This window comes from Rhea pennata, chromosome 3 (assembly GCF_028389875.1).
Source record: "Rhea pennata isolate bPtePen1 chromosome 3, bPtePen1.pri, whole genome shotgun sequence".
Lineage (NCBI taxonomy): Eukaryota > Metazoa > Chordata > Aves > Rheiformes > Rheidae > Rhea > Rhea pennata.
Window position 1 is genome coordinate 60,160,447 of NC_084665.1, and position 12,238 is coordinate 60,172,684.

Consider the following 12,238-nt stretch of genomic DNA (forward strand, 5'->3'; position numbering starts at 1 on the left):
TTGATATCCCTTCCATTAAGCTCATCTCTGAATTAGTTGTTAAAATATTGAGCCAAAAACACTTAATCATGCTTTACGCACAGAATATGCACCATCTTGAGTACTAGTGTGCATGTGAATTCTGTTGTGAACAGTAACGCAAACAAGTTCATTATTCTCTCTCCCCCCCCCCCACACACACCCCTGCTATGGGCTTGTATACTCTTACATGCCATGTTTCTTGCAGATCATAGAAGTTACACACACATATTAACTCGTTTTTATACAGTATGTGTGAGATATAACTAACTCAATAGCCCCTATTATAAACCAGAATTTGCCTTTTTTTTTTTCTTCTTTCTTTTTCAGGTCAGCTAAAGAATAAGAGGATTGTGTTTCTTAGTTGCATGCTATGCACTGGGCTAAAGCACGATAAGCTGCTATGGGATATGTGACGTCCAAAAGTTCAGATTCCCGCTCCTTCCCTCAAAAGAATGTAAAGCAGTACTAGCCCTTTCAGCTTACACAACAGCTGAATTTTTAAAACTTCGGCAAAAAATATTCCACACCAAGTTACAGATGCCGTTTGCTAACGCTGTCTTTCACAAACAAAACTGCAAATCAAATATCAACTCATCTGGAGTTTGGGGGGGGGGGGTCTCATTGTCTAAAGACATACTCAAAATGGGCAAATCAGTATGATTTTAGATCAAATGTTTGACAAATACTAATGTGTTTTACCACCTCAAGCAAAACTCTCCCTCCAAAAAAACTATAGAGGTAAAATTCTATGTTTGCCTTTATACTAGAGACATACATGGCTCGTAGTTCAGCGAAGTGGTGCACATCCTAAATCTAGACTGTTTCAGAACCAAAACAATGCCCAGCAATACTCAGAGGGCCCAAATTGCAGCAGCATGCCTATTGTTTCCTAACAACTGTTTGTTGCACATTCCTACAATGCTGAACGCAGGGCTTTGCCCCTACCAAATCAGACAAGTGTGTCTATGCCAGAATTTAATAGGATTCCTGGAGAACAGGCTGCAGTGGTCTCTCCTCAGCTAGATAGGGCTCCTTATCCAGCATTAAATTTAAAGAGGCAATAGAATACCATAAAAGGGAAGCATGGAAGTATGAATATTACCTTTTTGACATTATCCCTAAATAAATAAAATTTCTGACAGACCAAGTAACGTCTCCTCTTTCACATCGCAAGCTTCAGTTTAGAATTCTAGACTTTCACTTAATTCAAACAACATATGCTCTTGTTCAAATTGTACTTCAACAGCATTTGTGTAGTTGCTTATATTTTTGTGTGTGTTTTTTTTCCAATTTCTGAGAAAGACAAACTATCAGCAGTTTATCCCATAACTTTTTAACAACTTTGACATCATTAACAAAAATGCACAGTAATCGTTAACATAATTCAACAGAAAGCAATACACTTCATACTTTTCACTCCAGAGAACATTCTGAAATGTAAAGAGCTGATAAACTATGATGGCTTTTAAGCAGTAAAAATGTAAACAGAGTGAATAAACTCAAATACATCGCTAAGGGTGTTTCTTGATTGATTTAATAGCTGATGCAGTTACAAAACATTATCTGAAAGAGAATTTCTCATTAAGGGTTCTTACTCAATTCCACGGCAGCAGTATTTTCTTCTAAACTGAAAAACACTTTGAACAATTTTTTCTACTAGCTCAAAGGGCTGTTGTATCTGTGGTTGCACCAATGGAGTGAAATGCACTACGGCTACATCAACCTAGAAAAAAGGCAGATGATACTTGAATTATACATATTCCTTTGAGAAATCTTCTTATTCGTAAGTTTACAGGTTAGACATCAGGAATCAGACATTACTGTGACAGATGATAACATAATAGCTGTGTGGTGACTAATGTCATACTATTTGAATATAAAGATTTGCCTTAACTTTCAAGGCCCTGATGAATTTTTATATTTCTCAGTTATCTATGTATTTCTAATTAGTTCACACACCATTAATAGCTAGTACTTTTTTCCCCCCATGACACTTCCTCCATCTGGCACAACCTCCATGTAATCTGTAAAGTAATTAGTGTATATTTCTTCAGATCCTTCCACAAGACAATTCTGACACGATATACAAATGAGACAATATTCACTATCCAGGCTAAAGGGCAGTTGGAGAAAATTGATATTATAATTAGAAACCAAATCCATTCCCTACATGTTTTCTGTTGCTCTAGGGCTTTTCTAATATGTGAACCAAGAAATTGCTTTTCAACATATTAACATTTTAAAATTCTAGTCTAGTCTAAAGAATGCAAGGTAGAAGTAAGTTCACAGTCAATTTAAGTGCCAAATGAACTCTCTATATTTACACAGTGTATCATAGTTCATTCAAAATCACATTTGAGTGTTTCTACACAGATCCCATTCAAACTTGTTTTTATCCTTTTATAGTTCTAAAGTCAGCTTGGTTCACAGACGACTGTTGCTTTCTCTGTCTGGAAAAAGTATGAAATAACATCCTACATATGTGTGTGTGTGTGTGTGTCTATATATATATATACATATATATTTATATATATGTATATATATATATATAGACACATACATACACACACACAAAATATATCATGAAATGACAGTAACATTTTATTACATATAAATGAACAAAATGAACAAACTTATATGCTCACACTTCTCTATGCAAAATGCTGGGCTAAGAATTCAGTTCTGAACAATACTGAGTAATATGTTGAAGTGGAATCTTCCAAACTAGATATTAACAATTAATAATTAAAAAAAAATTGTGTGGAGGAGCACATTGAAAATTTGTACAATACTGGTACTGAATTACTATACATATTTTAAGTGTCAGACTATTAAAAATACCCAGTCTCTTATTAAAAAAAATAAAATCAGATTATATACAGTCGAAAATGACACATCTTTTCAAAAGGTCTGAAAGCCAATACTGGCAATTACAGAACAAATTCTATTTGACACTATACTGAAAAAACATTAGTTTTGATGCAAATAAAAGATAAATACAGACCACAAAAAAAACCTTTTGTTCAAACTATATTCTCAATGTGATAGTTCTTTGAGAAAACCCACAGCAAGACAGTACTTAAAAAAAAAAAATCCTAAAGCTGTAATCAGAACTGCTTTAAGCTTGTTTTTTTTTTTAAAAAAAAAAATTAATCACAGTGGACATATTTTCTGGCACAAAAATACCTTCCATCAATAAAGATTGCTTTATTCAATGGGAATATCACATCAGCCATGTACAATTCAGTACTTCAACATTAGAGAAATTGTATTTATTTCTGTCCTATAAAAATGCTGAAATTAGAACAATGTAAGTTTTGTGTGTAGACAGAATTTACAAAGCTTAAATACTAGCTAGAGAAAGGAAAAGAAACACTGATTAAAGGTGGTGATGAAAAAAACATATAGTAAATTTTCAGTATTAACAGTGCCAACCTCAAGTATATGTTACAGATGATAGTATTTTTCTCTCCTTTTCTTCTCTTTCTGAAAGTTGGAGTCAACAGTAAGGCTGTAAAATTATTTAAATTAATAAAATATAAGTACTGCAAAAAAAAAGTCACAAGATCTTCCTTTAAAAAGTGAGGTAACAAAGCAAAACCTGACAGATGGAATCTGCAGAGAGAAATGCAAATAAACACGTTCTCCAAAGCAGCTTCTGAATTATTCAAGCGCTGATAGTTTCTATACTAACAGCAGTAACCTATCAGGAAGATCACGGGATCACAGTGAAAACTTGTGCCCACACTGAATGTCAGAGAAAAAAGAAATCAAATACTGTTTTGACAAGAGTTAAGAAAACAACTTTGGTGGTACAAACAGAAATCTGCCCCAAGCTGAGTCTGTACCTCCCTTCAAAAATGATACAGTACGAAGGTAATGGCAACACAAAAGATTGGAGACAGGGAAGAGAAACCCATAAGCCCACAAAGAGAGTACTGGGTGGTGTCTGAGGTGTACCTTGATTCTACTGTTCATCTCATTCTGGGCAAAGTAGTTCGACTGTGTCATCTGCAGTCTCATACAGGGTGCTCTAAGCTGCCAGCAACCAAACCTCCTCCAGAATGGAAGCAATATTGCTAGTGCAATGCAGCAAAATACACATACTGATTAGCCTGGCAGAGATCATGGCTGTATGACCACAGATGCAGCTGCAGATTGCAACTATACTTATAGTATAGTATATATACTTACAGTATACTATAGTGGTCCCAATAAATATACCTGTACATGTTTTGCTTTGGAACATACTCACTTGGGATCAGATCCTTACATAAATGTACTCAGCTTCAAAGCACAGAGCTGACCTAAAAGCTGTCAAGGATATTAGATGTCCTGCTCAGGACTGCAACATAAAATTGTAAAATTGTTTGGAAAAAGGTTAAAAAAAAAAAAAAAAAAAAAAAAGAGAGGAGCTAAAAGATAGATTAAAAAGTAGTCCAAACACAGGACACAGGATTTTCCAACAAATCTACTGAGGATGCTAAGAAATGGGTGATCAAAATTGGAATACTGATGTTGAAAAACCTTAACTAGAAATGTCTTCACTATAACCAAAGGCAAATCAAAGCCAGTATCTACAATATAACATTCAATTCGTTCTGTGTGCTTTCCTTTTCTTTCTCAACTTTCTTTTTCTGTTTAGCAAGTCTGAAATAAGTGGCCAAACACAAAGTCTATTTTACAAAAAAGAGGAATAAACTGGTATGACAGATGCATTAATAATGCTGAACGACACTCAAATCGTTCATTGTATGGGTCTAGAAACTTCCCAAATAGGCACATTACTGTACCCATAAGTTTCACAACTTCCCCTGAAGTACCTATCTGTGCAAGAGACCTCTGATCTGATCAGATACTCACAGGACCATGCATATCCAGAAAAACTCAGCTGTTGTTCTTTTAGAGTCACAACAGTGTAACAAACATCAGACTGTGGTTCCAAGTTTACATTGCAGCCAAAACCCAGGGGCATTCATGACAGATAGATGTAAATGCAAATCACTTATATTCCTAAACAAAAGGATCCAATGACTAGGGAAATACAACACCCTGGATACGCAAGTGTATTTTTTCTTTTTTTAACAGGGCAAATGCATACTTCACATGACCATCCAGCTCCCTGTACAGAAATACTAAGGGCTGATTTACATACTTGTATGTTCATTTACAATTTTGCCATGAAATAACACAGTGCATTTACTTCCCCCCAAAAAATAGGGACAAAAAGCCACTAGGGACCGCTTGGGATCGCCTCGTCCCCTCAATTTTGCAGAACTGCTGTTAAGTGAGATATGATGACTCTTGTTTTTAGAAGTAGCAGCTGCATCTTTAACAAAAATTACTCAAGGGAAAACAAATCCACAATCCAGATGCAGTGTACTATTTAAGAGAAAAACAGCTCAATTTGCAATCTCAAGGCTAGTGGGCAATAATTTCTGCTTCTGAAACAAAAAATGGTACTTCTCAGCATTTGCTCCATTGTAGGCATTGTTTTCTTTGGAACCCCAGGAAAGCTGCTTGGTTACTGTAGCAACAGATACAGCGGAGAGCTTTTTACTTGCAATTGGCCACTCCCTTAGAACTACACATGCTATTTTTCCCTAACCTGCATAAAACAGAGAGCAGAAATATGAAAGTCCATATAGAGTACACAAGGGCATTTAAAGCACATAAGTTGTGTGTGGATAATTTCATTAGTAACACATTTTTTTTTAATTTTCCCCAAACATATTAGAAACATTTATAAAATAATACTCAACACTTAAACCTTCATTGTACTGAAGATACACTTGATGAGTGAGGGGAGAATAACTGCTACACTATTGAAAGTTCAGTATATATCAGTTGAATAATATGTTTATTGATTATTTTTATGTTCAAAGGAAGCACGAACATATCATGGAGTACAGTTTAATTCAGCGTAGTCTGCTGCCTGGCTGATAAAATCAACTCTCTAAATCAGAATGAGCTGAAATAAGAAAATTTTTGCATTTACTAGTTGTTTGCAATAAAGGTCTTACAATAGGCCATACATGTATCTTGCAACAAAGCTGTATTAAAAGCAAACCCACATATCCTTTTCCAAGCTGTCATTTCCTCTTATAAGGAACTGAAATCTAAGCAGACTATAGTACAACTCCATAAAAACAGATTGCTTGTGTCTAACACCAGATACGTATATCTCACAGCTATCTTGTTCTGATGTGAGGGTTTCATTTTGGTTCACTTTTAGCAGAAAATAATCGTGCCACCACATTAACAGCTATAATCTAGTTCCTGTGTAACAACAGCTTTGAAATAATTTAACTCCACTCACACTACTGCAAGGCTCAAATCAGCCTCAGGGTTTAGAAAATTTCCCTAGAATGTTTTGCTTTTGTAAGCTCTTTGTTTAATTTCATCTGATGTCCCTCCCTACTTCTTCAGAAAGAATAGTAGTAAAGCCAAAGGTCAAAAACCCATTTTTAGATAAAAGTTTATTAATTCTAATGATACTCATTCCCCAAATACTATTCAAGTAGCCAAAGCACTGGTGAGTTTTACTGATGTAAACTAAGAATATACGAATATGATAATTAAGTATACAAGTTCAGATCAAAGGTCCATCGAGACGAAATACCGCCTCCAGCAACGGCAAGCAGCATGCATATGGAGAAAGAGTACTAGGAGAAGTCAAGCAGATAGCAGAATTGTTGAGGATGCCCTCCCACGCTTCTGTGGTTTGGGCACAGGGAGCCAGAAATGCTGCCTTTACATTTACTAAACCTCAAGGGATTTTTCTGCCGGGAATTGGGCCCTGTTGCTTTTTGAACCCCTGCAAGCATTGTGCATTTTGCAGCATCTTGTAGTAATGAGCTTTTACAGTTAAACACACATTGTGCAAAGTAGCCCATTCATTCTGTAGCTGTGCCTTCTGCTATTTTTAATATATGACCTCTTGTTATCATATTGGAAAAGACAGGATTTTACTTCCCCATGACGCTCAAAATTTTCCAGCTCTCTAACTTAACCTTCCACAGAACGAGTTCCTTTCCAAAACAGGCTCTAGATTATTTACAGCTTCTCATACAGAAGTTAAGATTTCTGATTGTCTTACTAATCACTTCTTTGAGACAGGGCAAAGAGCACTAAGATGAGGTTTTCCTGGGTAGTACAGCACTTTCCTACTAATTCCTAAAACTTAACTTGCTGAATTGAGTTGTTTTTATGGAACAGTAGTCCCAAAGCCTCATTTCAGATTAATAAATTCAGAGACTGTTATTGTATATGTGAAGTGAAAGTGGGTCTTCCGCTTGTGTGCCACTTTTATTTATTAATGCTTAATTTGCTGTTTTATCATCCAATCTGCAGTATTATAAAGGTCCTTTTGCAATTTTTCAAAGATCTCATCTCTACTATTGTGAATAACTTTCATGAGTAAAATGTATCACATCAGCCTTCATTCATTCCCAGACTACTTAAGTTATACAAGTATCACTTTGATTTGCTGTGTAATTCCACTATTAAATTAAATTTCATTCACTGTGAAAATTTACTCTGTCCTTTTTTCCCCTTTTTCCCAACTATTTATCTCTTTCAAGACCTTTCCTCTTACTCTTTGAGAGTTTAATTCTTTCAAGAGCCTTGCGAGGACCATCATGCATGCCTCCTGAAAACATAGGTAAAACACACTCTGGTTCATACATTCTCTGACTGCTCCAAAGAACTCCAAATAGATTTATGAAACAAGACACATTTTTTGCAGCATTTATGAACTTATCTACTAATTCTCTTTTTTACAGTAGTGTGTATCAGTTTTCCTAGTACTGCAGAAAGTTCTTGACAAGCAGGAAAAACTCCTAAGAACATCTAAATATGTTATGTCAAAATGCATACATTAAATTAGCTTATATTGCAGCTACTGAATCATCACACAAGAGTCAAAGAGTGGTTATAGAAGCTTTTCTCGGATGAGTCCATGATCAAGCTATTAAACTTCACTTTGTCCAAAAGGAAAACCCCTATATGTTCTGAGGGTATCAAATGTTCTTCATTAGCAAATGAAAATAAAGAAACAAAATTGTTTCCCAAAATCTTTTGTAACACAAAGAATATCACACGGAAAGCAAAGATTAGATGTAGAACCTATGGTAATATGACTGTTCCAGTCAGCAAGATTTTCCCCCTAACTTTTCAATTTCACACACTGACTTGGTGAGCCACTTCACCAATGCACTACAGTTACCATATAAACCTTATTATTAGGTTTTATTCCTTCATTCATTTACATAGGCTCATGAAAAAACAACAACATATAGGTTGCTGAAGATATCAAGAAGAGATAAGCAAAAACTGTAGCTGAAAAGAAATGCACTGCTCTTCCAATTACAAATCAAAACATATTGCATAGCTCTTTCCTAGGAAATGTAAACTCATAAGAAGATTATCTGTGATTAAAAAAAAAACATCCTCTAGTTCTAGCTCTCAGTTTGCCAGAAATGAATTCTAACCCCACTTTTAAAAGTATATAAGTCTTCACAATTTCTGGATTCTGAAGATTTTCTTGCTGTTATCACTGTTTGCAATTCTCATCATAGAATCTATGCACTATTATATATTTGGGAGTAATGGTTTCCATGTGTTTTTCTCTATAATCTCTTTGCTTTCCCTTACTAAGTGTTTTTCAAACAAAACTCATTAAACAAAGTAATCCTTTATTCTCTGGTAGATGGAACTAAGAGAGGGAACAAGCAGCAGGATCGCACTTAGAAGAAGAGAGAAAAAGAACACTCTGAGAGAAGAGAGGAAAAACAACACCGAGAAATTCTTGTTAATACATGCCAATGCAGTTTTATATGAGAAGGGATAGTTCTAATCAAGAGAAATTATATTTTTCCAGGGCCTCTACAGTGAAGAAAACATCTTAGACCTCACATCTAGCAGTAAGTGCTACACAAAGAGGAATGTAAAATAACTGTATCTTTTATTACAGTGTACAGTGCTTATACTTGAATTTATTGTGCCTTTGATTTAGTTCACCCCATTAATTATAATGTGTGATTACTGTTTGCAGTGCTTTAGGTTGGTGTTCGCACATTTGAATACGCTGAAATTTTTTAAAATGAAGCAATGAAAAAAGCTATTTCAAGATGCTAATCAGCTGACTCAGATTATGCTTTTGAATGAAAGTTTTGAGCTATCCAGTCATGTCAGTTCCTTCTGCAAAAGGAAGCTAAGCATTCTTTCCTAGGGGCCTGATACAGAAAATAATATGCATTTCTCAAAGCAACTCTTCACAGTTCGAACACACTGAAGGGATTTTGAAATAGGCAGGTCTTTGAGATAGCGTTTTAAAACTGAATAGCTGTTAACATTCTCACTTTAATTGTAAGCCTTATTAAAATATGTATGCTCGACAGAAATAGCACATCTCTGAATAATTACTTGGAATAAGTAGAATATATAAATTCTGGTTTATTGCTAATCCTACTCTACAGAACTTGAAATATAATGCTGTTGAAAACTTGGTTGCTTAGAAAGAACACATGTTCATCAAAACATGGTCACCTTATAGATAATAAAGTGAAATAAGTATACTGCAGAGATTTTCTACTTTTCCAGAAAGTGTTTCACTTATTTCAACTTCACCTCCTACTATTTCAGCTTTTCCCCTAAGTTCTAATACTAAAGACTATTTTAATACTATTGTTCATATTTACACAATAGAAAAAGTTAAAAATCGGTTAAACAGAAGGTATTAGAGATCATATTCCAAACTAAGGACTTCTCTTTCTCTATCAAGCTGAAAAAATACAACCTGCCCTCTGTACATTCCAATTCTAAACACAGGACACCTTTAGCTTTTCCTAGTCACACAGGTTTCAAACCATTTAACTTCATCTGCTATCCCAAAGCCACAACTGATGTAACAGCAATAGTTCTGATTTCCCAGGTGCATAGCCATTTTATCACACTACTTAAATGTTCGTTTCAAATGTAATTTGACCCTTCATGCAAGAATAGTAGAATATAGTTTTAGAATGAATTTTAAAAATAACAATGTGGCAAATTTGCCAGTGATCTCAGGCAGGGAAGTGGCCAATTAAAAAATTGGACTAAACACAGCAGAGCTGTTCCTTAGTGTTAAAATAGGTATTTTATTTGAGAGAGAAAAGTGTATTTTATTCTTTCTTGTAAGAGACTCAAGACTGTTGCTCTAAGTCAAGAACTGAGAATTACGTTTCTGAAAATAAAATGTTAATTTAGAAAATTAAGTTACATATGTGGCCACTTTATTGTGATAATACTGCAAAACCTAAATACCATCTCATTCTCTCTCTCAAAAGCATTAAATTCGGGGACAGTTATGAAACAGAACAACATATAATGTTTCAACAGCAGAAATGAAAGGGTTACTTTTAGCCATACTTTAAACAAAAAGTAGTATTATCAACGTGCATAGTTATAAAAATAGTCAACAGGAACAGACTACAACCATCTATTATATACTTAAGGTGAGGTATTTTATGAGTAACATATATTTTCTATCACAGTATTTTTCCAGAATGGCTTTTAAATTTGTAAGTTTTTAATGTTCCACTTACAATGTATTCTTGCCTAGTAAGCCAGCGATCTGCATATTACTACTGAACACAACTCCAGCAAAACAAGTTATGCTTGATGGCTTGCAATCATGTATGAAAGGGCAGCTTCTTCTTACAATCAATTCTCAAACACTGCCCATTTGTCATCATTTATGTTCAAGTACCTTCTGTACAGCTGCTCGGCTGCTCTCATCTGCTGCAGGGTCACGTTCAGATATTCATTCAGATAGCTCTAATTTTAAATGCAAGCTCTTTTGTTTGCTGATTTCTTTTTCTTCCCCCCTGCCCTTCTCCTCCTCCCCCTCCCTTCTCCCCATCACACAGACGGCTACAGCCTTGGCTGCGAAGCTACCAACCAGTTGCACACATTTGCAAGACAGAAACAAGCAGACAAAAAGGTGACAGCAAATAATCCTCATGGCATCAGCAGGTCTGCAGTTCTTTGCTTTTATTCTTGCTTTGTTTGGCATTTTTGGAGACATCACAGCCACCCTCCTACCTAACTGGAAGGTAAATGCAGATGTTGGTTCAAATATCATAACAGCTATAACACAGATGCAAGGACTTTGGATGGACTGCACATGGTACAGCACCGGGATGTTTAGCTGTACCCTGAAATACTCCGTTCTCTCTCTCCCTGTCTACATCCAGGCTGCACGGACCACCATGGTACTGTCTTGTATCCTATCGGCCTTTGGGATTTGCATCACTACAGTTGGAATGAAATGCACAAAGTTGGGAGGGGACACTGACAGCAAAAGCCACACTTGTTTTGCTGGAGGAGTCTGCTTTATTCTTTCAGGAATCTTTGGATTAATACCAACATCTTGGTACACAAGAGAAATAATTTCAAGTTTTCTGGACACAACCATTCCAGAGAGCAGTAAACATGAACCAGGAGGAGCTGTTTATATAGGATTCATTTCAGCAGGGTTTCTGCTTATTGCAGGTGTGATCTTCTGCACTTCCTGTTTTAAAAAGCAGCAAGGACCATGGATTTACCCTGCAAAACAGCAACATTTCCCATCCACACAGCAAGAGAACAATGCAGGTTACAACCTGAAGGACTACGTGTAAATACACTTATTTCTACCAGTTGAAGCTTTTTTTGTGCTAAGTAGAGTCTGCTTATTTTAAAGAATTTATCAAAATAACATATTTTTTCTTATGCCAAGGCTGCAATTTTGTTTTAGCAAAGTATTTTTATATTTAATGATATCAGCAAAAAGAACGAGGTAGGAAACAAAGCTTAAGTCTGCGGCAAAAATACTTTTTCTGATCATTTTTGCAAACCTAGTTCTTTTTATCTTTCCAAGTAAAATTTACTGGAGAAAAAGAAATCATTTTAAACTATAACTCTCAGTACAATTAAAAATGATGTCTTGTTAGAGAAAAGATGTTTAAAAATATGCTGTTACATATTTAGCAAATAAGGTTATCAGTAACATATAGCATGGGATTATGTCATTTACTTTTTATTCTTTAACTGAAACGCAAGTGAAAAAAAGAAAGTAAAAGAAAATAAAAAAGGAAACACTTGCTATCCAAGATGCTCATTTCATTGGTTTTCAAGTAATAGACACATCTGCCTTTCATTTTCAGTTCTCAACTGCACTGGAAACTGATTTTTC

General features: G+C 35.3%; 2 protein-coding genes across 3 annotated transcripts in view; one reads left to right on the forward strand and one right to left on the reverse strand.

The window, feature by feature from the left end:
- TFB1M (transcription factor B1, mitochondrial) overlaps window positions 1-12,238 on the reverse strand; it is a 32,730-nt gene that overhangs the window by 2,034 nt on the left and 18,458 nt on the right. For both annotated transcript variants that reach the window (XM_062572411.1, XM_062572410.1), the window contains exon 7: window positions 1,617-1,744. In XM_062572411.1, coding sequence (XP_062428395.1) covers window positions 1,617-1,744 — 128 coding nt within the window. The remainder of the gene's footprint in view (window positions 1-1,616; window positions 1,745-12,238) is intronic.
- CLDN20 (claudin 20) lies at window positions 11,025-11,684 on the forward strand. Its single transcript, XM_062573735.1, has one exon. It carries the CDS (start codon window positions 11,025-11,027, stop codon window positions 11,682-11,684), a length of 660 nt encoding a protein of 219 aa, XP_062429719.1.